The sequence below is a fragment of the Anolis sagrei genome, chromosome 4 (genome assembly GCF_037176765.1).
Source record: "Anolis sagrei isolate rAnoSag1 chromosome 4, rAnoSag1.mat, whole genome shotgun sequence".
NCBI lineage: Eukaryota > Metazoa > Chordata > Lepidosauria > Squamata > Dactyloidae > Anolis > Anolis sagrei.
The window spans coordinates 139,287,175-139,305,293 of record NC_090024.1 but is presented as its reverse complement, the minus strand read 5'-3'; the positions used below and the strand labels follow the sequence as shown (position 1 = coordinate 139,305,293).

The 18,119-nt window shown below is 36.8% G+C and overlaps 1 protein-coding gene across 4 annotated transcripts in view; it reads left to right on the top strand.

The window, feature by feature from the left end:
- Positions 1-18,119, top strand: part of RALGAPA2 (Ral GTPase activating protein catalytic subunit alpha 2) — a 158,284-nt gene that overhangs the window by 11,937 nt on the left and 128,228 nt on the right. For 3 of the 4 annotated variants that reach the window (XM_060774081.2, XM_060774080.2, XM_060774082.2), the window contains exons 2-6: positions 3,173-3,283; positions 5,780-5,829; positions 10,354-10,411; positions 11,690-11,733; positions 17,589-17,766. In XM_060774081.2, the coding sequence (XP_060630064.2) occupies positions 3,173-3,283; positions 5,780-5,829; positions 10,354-10,411; positions 11,690-11,733; positions 17,589-17,766 (441 nt within the window). The remainder of the gene's footprint in view (positions 1-3,172; positions 3,284-5,779; positions 5,830-10,353; positions 10,412-11,689; positions 11,734-17,588; positions 17,767-18,119) is intronic. The other variant, XM_060774083.2, reaches the window with a different exon arrangement.

Below are 18,119 nucleotides of genomic sequence, written 5' to 3'. Positions count from 1 at the left end.
GTCTCCCTTTCTAGATCAAGTGCCATATGTGAGCAAATGTTCCCAGAATATAGACACACAGTTTATAAATATCAGAGAACTTCTAAGTCAGAGTTCTACTTCTTTTACTTGTGAAATGTCTATTATAAAATAAAATTTAACACAAAGTTTAAAAGATAGAATTTGATCATAACACAACAAAATTATCAGAATTATAAGTTTAGCTTACTTTCATACACTATATATATTTGCATATGAATCTATACATTTTAGTTTAAAAAATCAATCCAGAAACCTGGGTTGACATATACACAGGTCAAAGTACTCTACCTTGACTCTTTAAAAAAAAACAAAATCAAACACGCAAGTATCTTTGAATAGAATGGGAAAAAGTGAGAGATTAGTCAGTCCCAGGAGAACCCAAAATAAGCACCAGTTCCCTCTATCCTCTCCAGTGTTGCACTACTTCTGGCCTTTTTGAATGTTTGGGCAGGAAAATGGCAGTACCCAGGACCACCTGGCCCCCTGAGGCTGTGCTAGTGCTTATCCATGGGTCATATAAAAACCCATTGTTATTTTGTGCTAGTGCTTACCCATGGTTCATATAAAAACCCATAATTTTTGCCTCCAGACCTCCCCTCAGCTTACGCCTGACGTCAACTTACACATGAGTATATACAGTAATTACAATTAAATTCTTTTACCGGATCTAATAGCATAGGTCCTTGGAGTTTACCAGTTAGGAAAACTGATTTTGTCTCCTTTTGTAAATCTTTATATATGATTTTTTTTTTAAAAAAAAGCCTATCCCATGTCACATTTTTAAGGGTGCTAATTTCTTTTTGACAGTCTTTTAAATTATAATTATTAATAATGTTCCTTTGGTTGACACAATGTAAAGTTCAAGAATGCATCATTCAAATGTTCTATTAAACCCTGATCCTGGACCTTGGCTTTGTGCCTCATCTGGCAATTCCTGCTTAGCTGGTGTTATGTGGTGATTTTGCTGACTTAGGGTTCATTAGTTTCTTTTTAAAATCCCTTCGTAGTTTTCATGTTTTGATCCTTTTCTATGACTTCTGTATTAATGTTTATGCTAGGGTCACAGAAAAGTAGTTGTTTTGCAGCCAGTAGGTTTAGCAAAACTACCTTTTGCCTTGGCACCATTTAACAGCTTTTTAATTGAATAAGTTTTGGGGGTCATTTAGGGCTCTTGCATAAGACCTTTGAGGTATTTGTAGACTAAGTTTAATACCTGAGCTTTCAGTTCTGGTGTTAGTTATTAAATAATGTGATGACATCGAGCACGTGAACAAAGAACATCTCTCTCTCTGTAATGTTTTGGGAAGTTGCTTATGAAATTCATATGGCTAAAAGATAATAGCCTTAACATGAGCACCGATGTTATCAAAAGGAAAGATACAGTAATTTGGTGAAGTACAGTTGTTAGAAGCATGAAACAATAAATAATGTTTATCTGGCATTTCTGCAGTGCTCAGTGTGGGGTTTTTAAATAAGAGAATGGTTTGATGTATTTTAAACTGGATTTTTAAAAAAGTAATAACTGCTTTTGTTGTTGCCAAAATATTACTAGATTTTAGGAGATGCAATTGTAGTGAAATGTAATACTATTGTGCATGTTGTAATAAAATATAAAGTGCATTATCTCGAATGGACCATAGGATTACCTATGAACTTGAATCCTGTTATGCGATTAATGTGATATTATTAAGAAGATGCTATTGATAGGTTGTATATAAAGACCAGCTGAGTGAACACACTGTTTCAAGAGGGCTGATCTAGAGAAGTTTAAATTCACCAAGTTTTTCATTTAATGCTTTGCATCTCTCAGTGGATGAGTACTAATGGTACACGCAGTGAAGTTTCTCCTTCAGTTTTCTGGACTGTATGAAAAAAATAGTATGAATATGAGAACAGTCTTTCCCAAAACCTTAACAATGAAGGCACTCAAAGACAGTGGGGGAATGATTTTTACTAGCTGAAGTGAACCCTGGAGGCTTTTGGTGTGACATAAAAAAGGCTGAAACTATTTTAGGAAAAATTATATCTTGTCGAGATCCCTCAATGGGAAGTGTTACATATGTGACACTTGGCTTTTAAGTCCTGATTCTTCCCCTCAAAAACGGCCCATTCCCCCGGGTCTTCTCTTTTAAGATACAATACAAAAGAGGCAATTTTCACAAAAGCCCTAGCTAGCTTGTCCACTGGTAAGAAATTCTTAGAACTGCAGTCCAAAACACCTGGAGGACCAAAGGTTGTGCTTGCTTCACTACTGTGCATCTGGTCACTTCATTAGAAGAAAATACCTCTGAAATTGGGTCAGTTCAAATTAACTTTGGCACAAAAGGTATCAAAATAGGAATGGCAGTAAAAGTAGCGATCCAGAAATCCATGATAATTGAGAGAAAGTAAGAAAATTGCCTGTTATGTAAAAAGCTGTTTCATTTTAAAAAATATATTCAGAAATAGAAATCCAAGATCACAGGGATAGGTATGTGGCAACAGTGGTGACAGCTATGTGAAAACTATGGTGAAGGGATGCATGAAAAGCCATGTGGGATGGGAGGAGATGTATGCCAGCTTCAAATAACTTGTTGCTTCAGAACATGGCCTATTGAACAGCCTCCCAGATCACTATGCTTCTGAAAAATACCCCACCCACCCGATAAGAGGAGGTCATAATTTGGAGAAATGGGCTACCTGGATCCAGCACCATCCATTCTAAGTGCTGGCAACTGTCTTGAGCAGTGCAGAGAAGGCGTAATTAGCTTGTATATTTATGCCATGATCATCAGTTTGGAAAGCTTGATGGTCACTAACTCTAATTTAACCATGCTATAACGTAGAAGAATCTGTATATAATCTCTTGTGCAGTTTTGTGGTTATCTTTTGCAATTGGCTGCAGGAAAGAAACAATATATAACAGTAAATGTTTGAAAATACCAGAAAATTGTAACAGTACTAGCAAGCTTTAAACTATATTATGGGCCTTGAGTTCAGCCTTCACTTCACTTCCTTTCCTGCCATGTATTGCCCACAGGTATTTGGTCCTATTAACAATTCTAATGTTTCCTTCTAGCTACCTTATTTTACTATAGAGCTTTAAATACTAAATATGTATTTGGATAATAACATTTTCACACAATAATCTGTTTTTAAAACACTTTTACAGATGCTATGGACGGAAGTGAACTTAAACATTTTTTTGAGATTAACTATTCTCAGATTTATTTTATCTTCTATGAAAATTTCATAACACTGGAAAGTAACTTGAAACAAAAAGGTAAGAGGGAGTTTTTTTGTTTATCTGTCTGTTATTTCATTTTCCCATAAGTATATTTTTTCTGTTCAAAAGTATCTTCATATGTCTCAGGGATGTTTAGTAATCAGTTCTGTAGGGGGAATTGCCTTTGTTTTATTTCGTTTTTTTAAAAAAGTTTGGCTCAATTTTAAGGTTGTTTTAAAAATTGTTTTTCCAATGTGTTAACCACCCCTCCCCATTTTGTATCATCTATAAATGTAATAAGGATTCCCTCCACCTCATCACCCAGGTCACTGATAAATATATTGAAGGGTCATGACCCATGGGCTGAACCCTGAGGCATCCCATTCGACACTTTCTTCCAGTTTGAAGCACAGGCATTGACAATAGTTATTTAACCTATTGTGGATCCATCTGACAGAGATTTCTGTTCTCATCTAATTCAGTTTTTACCACACTGTTACTATTTAATTTTTTTAAAACTTTGTTTTTTTTGTTTTTTTTAAAAAAAATTAACCATTTAAACTTGTCTAGTGTGAAGTTTTGGCTGCCCTTGAGTCTGCACAGGGAAAAAGGCGGGGAATGATGATGATGATGATGATGATGATGATGATGATGATAATGAGGATCAGATAATAGATAAGCATGTTATGGCTTTTGTATGTAATGGTGGACTCTGGTTTAGCACATGGGTAGGAGTCATGTGTCATTCTAGATATTGAGTTACAACTCCCAGCATTCTTCATTATTGACTGTTGTCAAGGGCTCCTGGGAATTTCAATGCAACAATATATGACGGTTTGAATAGACACATACATACATTGACACTTGTCAAAAGAATGTTAACTCTGTATCATGCCAGTGTAAGTTAAGTGGAATGTAACCTAGAAAAAATTCAATACAGTCACATGTAATTCACAACATGTAATTAATGAAACAAAAACTGAATTTTTTTCCAAAAATGATTAAACCTCTCTGTGGCATTTAGAGACAATTTTAAAGCACAATAAAAGGGCTTTGATAGAATATATATCAGAGATTGTGAAAGGTGTCCACAAATTTAGAGAGTGCCAGACAGTTTAACAGAAAGGGTCAAGAAAGCTATAAAGGATAAGAATATTTCTTTTAAAATGGTGGTTCTCAACCTGTGGGTCTCCAGATGTTTTGGCCTTCAGTTCCCAGAAATCCTAGCAGCTGGTAAACTGACTGGGATTTCTGGGAGTTGTAGGCCAAAACGCCTGGGAACCCACAGGTTGAGAATAAATATTTCAAATATAGAGAATCAGTCTCTTGGTTTGCTTATGAGACGACAAAGGAATGAACAACAAAGATCCCATATAGCATATTTTTGAGCTTACTGCATTCTATACAGTGCTCATATTCTTTTGATATCAGATATCTCTGCATAGTCAGTTGATAGGGTTAAGGTCCTGGAGCACCTCCTGTACAAAGGAAGGTTAAAACACTGGCCTTTTAATTTAGGTAGAAAGCAACTAGAGGGATACCATAATTTAATAGCATAATTTTGATATGGTAAAGAAAAATTAGATTATTGTAGATGCTATACAGAAATCCACATATTTTTCTTAATCTGTTGTTACTGGAGATAATCTTACTAAGGGTGGGGTTGTGGTATTTTGGAAACTTATTTTTTCCTTCCACATTTCATAAATAAAATAAAATAAATGTGTAAAACAGCTGCACATTGTCAAGAACATAGCAACTTTGTAGTGCTTCGGCTATTCATCTCTAATTCCTTGGATGAAGTTGGAAATATTGTATATCCCAATCTGAAGTGATGAATCATCAGAAGTGGTATTAGGGTTATTGTTATTGGGAAGTTCTGACTGTTGACCATATATAATACTTTAAAAGAACAAAATGTAGTTTCCAGATCTCAGGTACTTTCTCTGTTGCATTTGGAAAATAATCATCTTGGATATTTATAAGCTAAAGTATTCTAACACCCCCAAGCCTGCTGGAGCAGTGCAATCAATGATCTAACCAGTACTTCCACATGAAATTTTCAATCAAAATCATTATCAGTGTAGTATAAATTATTGGTTCACTGTTGTTCTAGGCAGGAGGTTGCTTATCTTCCCAAATTTCCATATATTTTCATGCCACCTTTCCACCACTAGTAAACAACCCCTAACTTTCCGAAACATTTTCTGAGATACGTCCTGTGGCTCTTTTTAGCCTCCTGTATTGCATACTCTCCCTTCTTACTTCTGTTTGCTTCCCATCCCACTCCTCTTTCTCAATTGCACACATACGTCCTGTTCTTAAGACACAGTTCAAGTTATACGTTAAAGCAAACAGCACACACACTCTAAACAAAACCTAAGTGTTTTCTGACAATAATGCTCTTTCCTACTAAACACTTGTGAATTTTCAAAGATCAATAGGGATTTGACTGCACTTTGTTTTATTTTCCTTAGTATTTGTGTGTGAATTTATGATCAAATCAGTACATGGTCTTCATAATAACAGGAAACATTTCTTCCCTTCTGCCAGGGAATAAATCTCAAAGGGAGGAGCTGGACTCCATTCTCTTTCTTTTTGAAGTAAGTAGTCATATTTCTGTATTTATTCAATAATATAGTTCCTTCATGGTCATAATGAACTACTTCTGGTGAACATCTCTTTTCTCACAAAAATAAAATTGATTTCCAACTGTCTGAAAGGGGCAATGACAACACAGGGCCCTTCCATAGAGCCATATCAGAATATCAAGGCAGAAAATCCCACTATATTTGCTTTGAACTGGGTTATCTGAGTTCATACTGCCATATATTCCAGTTCAAAGCAGATAATGTGGGATTTTATTCAGCTGTGTAGAAGGGACCACAGACTGTAAGGTCTCAGACTGGCTGGACCAGCTGTACTCAGACCTGCTGCAAGTTAGAGACCGTTTGTGTGACCGTCTCTGCTGTTTACACAGTGTAGATGATGCCTTCTTTCAATGAAAGATTTAAAATATTTGGCTGGACAACCTGATATTTCATGATTTTGGTTTGGAAGTCTATTGCATCTTATGCTTATCCTGATCTGGAATGGACTCTCAATTGATATATCATACCAGCAGAGATAGACCCATCCAGATCTCACAACCTGCGAAACTGTACTGTATATGAATGGGTAAGCCTAATACATCTTTCCATTAATTTCCAAATTTTCCACTGATTTTACTTCTAAAAAAGCTTTGGTGCTTAACATTAAAATTTTAAAGGCTTTAAAAATATTTGTATTGCTGATTTTATTTATGTAAAAAACTTTAAGATTTTTTTAAAAAAATATATAAAACATTGCAAATACATTAGCTACTTTAATTTGCTTTCCAGGGATTCCGTAATTGAAAATTAATTATTTACCAATAATGCACTGTACTCTACACTTTTGGAGAGCATTTGACTTGAGTCTTCTCAGTAAAGCCTAATAATGTAGTGTTTAAGTTAAAACACACACATTAATCTTCATTGCTGTTTCTTCTTTTTCTTCTTCTAAAAATCTATTGGTTTAGCTATGAAAACCTTTACTCGTCAGTTACAACTAAAACAAATGTTCTGTCACACAAAACTTCCTTTTAGCTTTATGAAAAATAACTGATTAACAATAGTATTCTTTAATTAGTGTCAGATTTGGCCTTTGGAGAGACGTTGTTATTAAATCAGACTGAGAAGTCCTTCAGAGAGAACACAAAATGGAGAAACAGTGTAAATGTCATCTGGATTAAACACTTATATTTGCAAACCATAGGAGATTAAATTAATTGGTTGTTTAGTTGGTTTATTTCATCCTGTGTCAGCAGGAATAAAGACTTTCTCAGTGTTCCTTTCTAATTAGTTAAAATGTTAATTAGCATTATTAATGCTTGACACCTGGAGTTAGAATTTAACTACATCTCAGATCAGTAAACATATTTTAAGAAGTGGATTTACATAATTATTGTATTTTTTGAAGCTCTTGCTACTGTTTGAGTAGAATTGAAAGTTAATGGAACCTCATGAATCACCTTTAAACGACTTGGGTTTTGTTGATGAAGCATGCTTGTCTTTGCATTGAAAAAAATATGCAGTATTTTCATAGGCCACATAGTTCCCTAAGATCTAAAGGGCTTCCTTGTATTTTTTTCAAATCAACAAGTGACTATAATCCTGAATGGACAAGAGGAGGGATATTGCTAAATAGCAATCAATTCTCCAAGGAAGGTGGTGCATCAGCAAGGGAATAGGTTTATTGTTCTCTTATCCCTTGTTTCCCATCCTGTCCTCTATTAAAGATGTGGAAGCCTAGAGGTGGAAAAAAATGTAAAATGTGGAGAAAGTCCTCCACTTTTCTTCCTTGTTTTTTCAGAAAAATAGGGAAACACATTATAAAATATTTTCTTTTAGAATGATGACTAAAATGTGTAAGGGCATGTTCATATGCAGAGATATCTCAGTTAACAAAGTAGATGTATTCCTAGACGTTATTTGAGTAAGAGAAAATTTGGTACTGGAGGCAGAAATAACATGGTAAGAATAGGGATAAGTTGGTATACCACAAAAAGAGCAGTTCTGCAAACTTAACAGTATGCATGTGTGAAAAGGCCAGGTGAGTATTACATGAATAAACAAAAACATGTTAATCTTTCTAGATTAAATGCACCCAAAATGCAAAGTTCCCCGATTTCATGATGATTTCTGTTTTGGTGGCTAAACTTCTGGATTATCCTATTTTATGACACAGGAAAGAGCTTGTGAGACAGGTTTTTCTGCTGTCTGCCTTTCTCTCTGTTTTGGTTTTTGTACAGTGAAGAATTCTGTAAGTTGTTGCTGTTTACCTTGCCTATAGCAAGCCACAGAGATGGCTACAGTAGATTTGGTTGGAGCTGTGTTTATCACAATCTGCTGCAGTCCACCACTGAAAGTCTGTGTTCTTCCAGTCCTCTTTCACCAATCAGCCCTCCACAATCCCCTCATTGCCAATGCTGTTAAAAATGGTTTCCAGGTAGACAAATGATGAGGAATGTACCAGGGACTGGGCAAGCATAAAAAGACTTCTTATAAAAGAACTTTTTGTCAGAAGCTTTGTTTTACAACAGTATGCCTATATTTGTTTTCTCCACATAGTTTCCAAAGCTGCATATAGCAGTATTTTTCAAAGCGATCTGTAGGTTGATGCCAATGTGTAGATATCAGCTGCCAGTCTAGTACATTTCCGGGAAATATAAATTGTTATAGACAATGGGGTATAATATATTAGACATTGCTATACAGGGGGAGGGAGAGCCAGTTTCCCCATATCATATCATATCATATCATATCATATCAGCCTGAAAGGTGTATCAGATCCTTGTAATTCCTTGTTTGTTGGTTTTCTAATATTTTTTTATAGGATTGAGTGCTTGAGACAAACAAGTCTTTGTTTTATTTAATGTTGATTGTTTCTTTTGTTCTTAATGAATCCCCCCCCCCATCTCCCCCGTAGTGCTCATAAAGTGGCAAAACCAAGGAATTTTCGCACAATTCGTGTGTTCTGTACAATTTAGGATTATATAGCTCAGTTTTTTTAAGAAATATTTTTAATTTATAATTTTATTTTCTCAGAATATTGTACTTCTGATATACCAAACATGATAATTCTATACCCAATTTATATGTAACATATTTTATGTTCTTAATGTAACAAAATGAATTTCAGCCAGTAAATAATGCTAATACTATCCCCTCCACCTTTTGGTAAGCAACATAATGTGCCCCCTTTGATTGTAACATTTCCAGACATGTTATACCACTGGCTCTACATGTAAAGTCTATTGACTAACCTTGGCCCCATCTACACTGACCATGTAATGCAGTTTGAAACTGCATTATATGACAATTAGATGGGACCCTTGTATTCAGAGCCATTCTTATCAAAGCCTGAATATCAAAGCCTAGTCATTCAAGGTCAGTCTTTCCATGTACATCTACAATGACTACCCACTGCTGATACCCTGTTCCAAGAGCCGACTGTAAACATTCAACAGCAAACAGTAAAATATCATGACTACTAGCAGAGACATGAGCCCAGCACCTTATTCAGTTATTTAACACCATCAGTATACAGAGTTACAAGAGGATAGGTCCTTGACGCGAGGAGGTACTTGTCCATTTTATAACAAAAGCGACATAGGTTTTTTTTCCTCAAAATGTGTTAACAACTGTTACTACACAGGTAAGATTTAGTGAATATACAATTTTGTCTTTTTATGAAACTGAAAACAATAAAATATCATACTGGAATATGAAAACTTTGTCTATTCATAGTTCTGAGTACTATTTTAGATAAAGAAAGCCAATTTTGTCACCTCAGACACAAAAACAGGCACTTTATGTATCTTTGTGGAATTAGATATAAGGCCAACACAGGAACTGAGCACACCCTGGCAATAGGAAAAGCATAGTAAACCATATTAAACCATTTAGTAATATATGCTTACTACCTCAGTCTTTGACAAGCCTTCAAGGAAAAAATGCTCTATAGCAGAGTGCATTTATTGCGTAAATTAATGAATGAAATATATTGTAATGGAGTATGGCAAGCATCCCATGTCTCTCGAACGCAGGGCCCAAACTGTGTAGAGGGAGAATTCTGCAGGTAATGTTTGTCAGTAATTTCTTAGCAATTCTGGATCTAAATGTAAATTATGTGTGGCCAGTTGCTAGTGTTGCTTGGCTTTGAAATTCACTCTACTTTTCAGATATGTTTCCTTTCTTGAATAAGAAATATGCATATTTCTGAAATTGCTTGAATCTGTATTTATAATTCTGTGTTTATGAGGTGCAAACACACATCAATATTTAGAGTATCTTCTATAATAGTGACCAATGAACAGTTTTCTACACTGCTTTAAATGACAGAGGTGACATTGCTAGTAACGCTTCAACACTTTCCAGGTCAATAGAAAAGCTTAATAGTGGAATAAATTGTTTGTTTCTCAGTGATAACCAACTTTCCTCTTCTTAAAAATGAACTTCTTTGTATGCAAGTGATGTAAGCTAGACACTGAGAAACCGTTGTGACTCAATATGATATAAATACATGAATTATCTTGTTTTCTCTAGAGAATATTACAACTGCTACCAGAAAGGATTTTCTATCGGTGGCATTTCCACAGCATAGGTAAGTATACTTGAAGTCTGATTTTAGGGTATATTTTCACAGCTCCTGTAGGGAGATGGGAAGAAGGACAGATCACCTCATCCAAAATCCTGCCAGCTTGAAGGGCAGAAGGAAAATGTTGTCCTCGCTTGCTTTCTGCTCTGAATTTTTATAAAAGGAACTGTTTCCTTCAGGCAAATGCCATTCTACATTTGACACCCATTTCTCTCCATGATGGAGTTTTCTCCAAAGACAGTATGGAAACTTTTTGCCTTACCTCCAGCCCCATGACACTAAAGAGGCAAATACTTCAAAGGTTTCCTCATTGATGGAAGGAGGGAACATTTGAAGTTCAATGTTCCCTTTTGCCAAAAAGTGTCCATCTGTTCCTCCCTGAATTAAATGCTTTTCCAGATATCATAGAACTGCATCTTTTGGAAGCAGAATCAGACTGGAAATGGCTATATGATACCTATACAAGTGATTTGATTCAAAAGGTACAAGCATAAACATACAGAAAAATGAATAACATCTTATATAATTCTGACGACTATTCAAATTTCCCACTTCCCCCCATTTGGCTGAAAAAGAAGCAGATTAGGATGTGTGCTTGGATTGGCCAGGGGTCCCTTGATATCACAGCCTGCAGGAGGAGTTTTCCAGGGTACAATGAATGACAGCCAGTGGTTGGTTAGTTCAATGGACCAATTCATTGCAGAGATGCCCCCTGGGAGGGCACAGCTTATGAGGAAATAATAGTGTAGATATGCAGGTGAGTCTCTGATTGACTCAAGTATCTGGTCTATGTGAAACAACACAGAAATCGTAACAGCTGGTAAACTGGCTGGGATTTCTAGGAGTTGTAGGCCAAAACACCTGGGGATCCACAAGTTGAGAACCACTGATTTAGACAATCAAGGACTTGAATGTTGGCATAGAAGGTTAATGAATGCACATCTACTAAGCCCACTCTTCCACAGCAAACTCTTAGCCTCAGGTTAAATGGTCGAACATCCTGAACTTATTTAGTTGATAAAGAGACTCATCTATCTATACATACACTCTTTTGTCACTCTATTCAGATATAGTTTCCTTTTTGCTAAAAAGAATTATAATACACTATGGACCCATGAATAAGTCAACCCAGGCACTTTGGGTCAATTTTTGACCAAAATATCTAGACTTATACGAGAATATATAGTATATTTAACTTGCAGTGGCCATGCCTGATATTTATGGTGGGCGGGAGGAAATGTCTTTAAATGTTTTGAAATTCCCTAATGTATTCTTTTATTACAGGATCAGTGTTAAAGAAACTTTTGCACACTGGAAACTGTCTTAAGGTATTTTATGTGATTTTAAAAACAATATTATTTCTGTTGGTACTCTGCTTATTTACATTTAATAGAAGAGTAAATCTTCCAGTCACAGGGCACATTGAGGGAAGCAGTTGTGCCAGAACCCAAGAAGTCCCTCTACCTCAGTGTTCCCCATAATTGGGAAAGTACAGGTGCCATTCCCCAGTGCCTCATTATGCAGTGCTCTTTTTGGGGTGATACCAGGTAGATTTTTTTTTCAAGATAGCATTGTCAGACATTGCCTTGACAATAAAAACTCCATCAATGTAGTTATGTCTAATAGTGCAGGATCTTGTCCATAGTTTTTAATTTTGCAAGTGTTCTTATTTAACACGTATTCTTGTAATCCAATCACAGTAATCTAACAACCTTGATCAAAACACCTGTAGAAAATAGACAAGTAGCTTTCTGTGACTAAATTAGACTGGTAACAATAATACATGGCACCAACAAACTTTTATGATATGAAGGTAAATTAGAATATTTTTAAGTTGTTGCATCCATCTTAGGGTAGACTGGAGCAGATACAGATTTGTCTAAAGGATTCCTGATATTCTCATGAGAATACAACATTTGGTCTTCCTTCTTGTGCAATACTTTACATAGTAAGTAAGGAAGTGGAAGAAATAAGCAGCTGCTCAGTGTGTTAATACCTTAATTACATTTGAAGACTTCTGGTTTTCCGGCTAGGAATGTTTTCAGATATTCCTTCAATTATTTTAATTAGCAACATGTTCATAAATTTAGGCTTTAATACTCTAACTTTTATAGCATTTGATTCCTTGGGTTGTCTGCATTGTATGTTTATGAGTCTTCATAACATTCTTGACTTCCTCTCCATGGAGCATATAACCTCTCATCTGTTCAAGTTCTTTGCCATTTTTCCCGAGCCACTCTCATGAACGCGTTGTTCCATCAGTTCACTATCACCTCTCCTTCTCTTCTTACTGCTCCACTTTTTCTTCTTAGATGTCCCCATTTCCCTGCCTTCAGTGTGTTGTGCTCAAGCAGAAAGTCATTCAATCAACTCTTCTTCTGTGTAGTTGATGTACCAAGGCTTTGTGCCTGCTCACTGTCTTACACATTTGGAGCTGGAGAGTTTCCCTACTTCCCTACTTTTTATTTCAGGTAATGATAATCTGCAGTAAAATTCAATCACATCCATCAAAAGCAAAACACGGTTTCCCTTTGTTTAACAGAGCAAGAAATCTACATTCAGAAATATTTTCTTTTTGAGCATTTCCTTAGAGAATGTTGGCCTTTTTGACTATCTAGCTTCTTCTTTATGTGGTACACAAACTTTACTAATAGGAAACAGGAGTCTTGTTTTTAGCTATTGCTGTTTTACTTCTTATTGTGATAATGAAGTTTTAGGCAGTATATAAAAACACTAGCACATACATCCTGAGCACATAGTCCAGAACCACTTGACAAGATGTCAACAATATGCTTCTCTCTCTCTGCCCACCAAAATAATCTTATGTTGAAGTAGTTAATCACAAATGGTGAGTTTTTTAATGGAACAAAGAAGTCTGCTGTGTAATAGGTCACAGCAGGGCGTCTTAAAATTTTCCCAGCTGCTTTCCACCTAAAAAGTTTTTTGTGACCCCATGCTACCTGAGAATTGTTTATGTGACCTCAGGTATATGGGTATATAAAATAGGTATAAAAATCAAACATTTGCAAGGCTTGCTAAACGGGTTGCTTTTCTTTTTATGAAGTACATCTAAACCATAAAATGCTCTTGGTTACCAATTATTTAATGACTGAATAAATTGGTCTTTGTTTGCTAACAAAAGGAGAGCATGGAGGAAACCAGCCCAGCCTCCCATGGAAAGGCATTCCGTTGACTGAGAGAGCTATTAAGACTATCTCCCATGTCCTCACTAGAAAGAGGTGTGATGGTGGTGGTATCTAGAGAAAGCCTTCTCTGAGGATCTTAAGACTCTGGCAGCTTTGCAGCTTTCACTGTGAATGAGAGATTGCTGAGATAATCAGCTGCCTCACGTATGTCTTGTAAACTCAGGAAAACCATGACTTCCCTATTGAGTCAACCCAACTATAGTGCATCCATCCTTTTTTCTTATTACCTTTGCTTTACAAAGGGTTAGTTTTTCAGTGAATTGCATCATCGCATGATATATCCAGAGTATAAAAATATCATCTTGCTTCTAGTGTGGAGTTCATACTTGATACTCCATGATATCTAGAACTCATCTCCAACATCACTTTAAAATAAGTTGGTTTTCTACCTATCAGTTTTCTTGCCCAGATTTTACAACCATACATAGAAACTAGATTTTGAAATTTAATCGTATGTCTTTACACTTCAGGATCTTACCTATTTCCTTGCCAAGTTTTAGTTGGCTTCTGATTTCTTCAATTGAGTCTCTCCATTTTGATTCGTGATTGAACTAAAGTGTAGCACATTTTTCAGTGTCTTCATTACCCATCTGTGCTTATTATTTTTGCCTTCTTACTAATCAAATCCCATTCCAGAGAAGTAACTCAAGGATACCAGGTTGAGACTTAGAAGAACCAATCAGGAAACCCTCTCGAAGTTCATTTTACAAATAACCAGAGCTATCTCTGTCTCATAGCCAGGCAGGAAGAAGGATTGAAGGAAATATAAACAATGTATTATGTACAGGAGACCCTGGAGCTGGAAGGTTATTGCATGGTATAGAACCTTGTGTAAGAAGGGAATATTGGAGACTGACCTGCAATTCCCTACCATGGTACGTTCAGGGAGAGCCCCTTCTCCCCCAATAATGGCTTCACCACTGACTCTTTTAGACAGAACAGAAAACTACCTTGCCGAAATGAGGCATTCTGCTCGCCCCTTTCACCCTGAGCCCCTCTTGCTCTGGCTGTTTTCCAGGACCAGGAAAGCCTAGATATTGGTCTGACGTCCTCAAGGATTCTGTCCATATCCTCAAGCTGTACAAATTGAAATCTTCCCAATAAGCAGATACCAAGGTTTTATTGACTGAGCCTATATTAACTATAGCATCCAAATCAGAGCAGAGCTGCATGATTTTGTCCACAAAGTGTCTGGTAGATGCTTCACAGGGGTTGCCAAGTGTTCTGTCTTTTCTTCCAGTGGGGCAGTGTGTAAAAGCCTGTTGACCACTCAGGACAGTTAGGAGTGTTTGGTCTAGTGCTAATGCCATTTCTTATTTCTAGAGATCAGCCAATACATTGACAGGATTACCTGCCGAGGTAACAGGAAAATCCCCAAAGGATTATGATATATATTTATAAGCTTCCTGCAGTGGATCATATTAGACCACTGTAATTGGTTCCCCTCCTCTGTAGAGGATCCAAGTTCCATTGGCTGCAATCAGGGGTCTACCATAATAACAGATCTATAGAAAGCTTTTTCACACCAATATCGGCATCAGCCACCCAACACATAAAACAAGGTTTAAAGTGTGTTCTGTAGTATAGGTAAATACCTCTTGGGATAGACTGAGACCCAGCAGATTGTGGGATGGAGCACTTTGTGGGAGAAATGGTCTCCCAGTAGACCACTGCAACTCCCCCTCCCATCTTCTCTTCCCAGCCCTTGCCTGTTGCTGTAGAGAAAAATGAAGCAAACACAGCAGAGAGAGGTTAAATTTTACCCCTCCTTAGATTCGTCCAGCAAGGTCTTTGTAACAAAACAACCTATTGTGTAGAAAAGTAGTTTAATAAATACTCTTTTTGCAGGTATTGTCAACTAGTGATAACCTGCATCTACCAGAATAAACACAATACCTTTGCCTTGAAAACTCTGGCAGATTATGTAATTTTGCTGAAATAATCCAGTAGCTGCTTTTCTGCTTCCCAGATCTATGTTTGTATTTGGAGACTCGTTGAACTGAATAGTGTCTTGCTTTGGTTTTGAAAACGTTAGAATTATTTGTGTTATTATTCCACTTTTTCTCTCTTAACAAAGACTCTTAGTGGCTAACAGTATTAAAAACAATAAAGGATATAATTTGAAACTTAAAACATATAGATACTAAAATAGAATTATAGAAGTATTAAAATAAATACTTAAAGCCATTGAAATAAGTAAAAACCTGTTGAAATGCATAAAACACTCCTCAGCACCCCTTAGCATCATCTTATAAGCTTTCTTCTTTAAATACCTGCCTGAATAAGAAAGGTTTTAATCTTCTGCTAAAACTGTGCAGGGAGGAGTTATTGAAGTATTTTAATATATAGGATTTCAATTGAACTGTAAGTCCAATTGAACTGTATGTATGTGTTTACACACCCACACACATGTACTCTGTTTAGATGATCCTGCAAAAATGTTTTGCATGTCTGATGGCTGTTGCATATGCAAATGCTATTTTATCCCATTCTTCTCTGCAACTGAGTTATAACAATGATAATTTGATAGCCATCTAATACCTCAAATCTATTGTTTGAATTACATTTACAGAGAATAATTTTAATGTTGGTACAAACTTCAGAGAAAATTATAGTTACGATAAAAAAGCCAAAACCACAGAAGGAATCTAGTGAAGAATGAAAAGAGGAGAAGGCAGCATGTTTCCAATCCAGGGCATAGTTTGGAGAGCTATATTTGTGCTGAGCTGATGTCAGGACCCAGGCAGAGCAACGAGGCAAAACAGCAGCTTAAGGGTTAACAAAGGGTGTTTAATGGCAAATTAACAAGTCAAAGGGCTCTTCTCAGCAGAGCTTGTAAACAAAAGAGCCTGCAGGAATGTAAACAAACAGTAACCCAGGCAGTCTGGGCAGCAAAAAGGAAAACAGAAGTAAAGCAGGCAAAACTGTTCGTGGTTAGAACGGAACACAGTCAGATCAAAAATCACAACACAAAAAGCAGAATGAGGAGCGGTCCGAAGTCCACGCTGGAGACAGGCAGGAATGTAGAACGGTCAAGACGGTCCAGAGGTCAGGGCAGGAGACAAGACTCACGGTTCCAAGCCAGGCAAAGTAGTCAGCACGATCACGGAAACACGATTCTGGATGCAAGGACTCAAGGCAAGAGTTAACAGCAGGATACACGGGTACACGACGCTTTGAACTCTGCAACATAATGGACCCAAGGCTACTCCTTAAATCCCATCAGAATAACTAGATTCGCTTCCAGGTGCATCCAGTTCCACAGGTGAACTGCGTTCCCTCCATTGCTGCCAATCTGCACTCCGGGCTGCATCCTGAGAAGCAGTATCCGAAACCCATGAGTCTGTGAACCCTTGGAACTCCCCACTGGAGGTTGGAGCATTAATCACATCCTGAACCTCCTGGACCCTAGTCCAGTCCAGCTCTTCATCATCACTTTCAGACCCGTAGCTATCTGCTATGTCTTTAAGACGCTTGGAAATGGATTCCTCATCGCTATCAGAACTGCGTGCTACTCGCTTTACACCATGGTAATCCTCCATCTCCATCTCCTCATGAGTAAACCCCTGAAAGTCTTCCTCATCACTAGATTCTAGGAACATTTCCCTAATGCGCTTCAGCTGCTGCTGAGCGTCCTCCTCTTCCAAGCCTCGTTTCCTCCTACTAGCACTAGTAGATACAGAAGGCACACGCTGAGTTACAACAGCTGACATTTGAACTTTCAGAAATGTGGTAGTAACTCATAGGGAGCATTGTAGACTTATAAAGGATAGATGAGTATATATAGAAACAGTTATAAAAGCAGTGATATCTTGTGGGGAAAGTATGTTATATAGATATAACTGGTCTGGTGCACTGATAATCCCTTGTTTAAGACAAATAAGATAAATCTTTAATTAAGACATTCAGCAATTCTTTATTTTCTCAGTATTACTGGTTTTTAAAACATTGGTTTTTATTAAAATGTCTTTTTTTAGATAAGATGTGAAGGAATCAGGTTATTTCTTCTCTGGCTGCAAGCACTCCAGACCAATTGCGCCGAGGAGCAGCTGCTAATTTTTGCTTGCCTTGTGCCTGGTTTTCCTGCAGTGATGTCTTCAAAAGGTCCATGTACACTGGATACTATCATTAGCTCTCCTTCCAGTCTTCCAGATGGTTAGTTCTTACACATTGTATATTTGCTGTATCAAATTTTTAGATGAGGAAAGTTACTGTATATTTTCTTAGCTAATTTCACTAAAAAAAAGCTGTAGTCAGACAAATTTAAATAAATGTGTTAATGGATTCACTCAGAAATGTGTATAGGAGAAAAAAAGCAATTGTTGTAATGATGATGAGAATCATATTCTAACACACCTGGAGGAACAGCCTTCTCATAGATGGGAAAGATTGCTCTATTGAAACATGTACAACATATTTTAAATGATGTAAAGGGGGTTAGGAAGAAGGATTTTTTAAACTGACAGATAAGTATTGCCACATGCTTCTTTAATACAGAAGAAAGACTG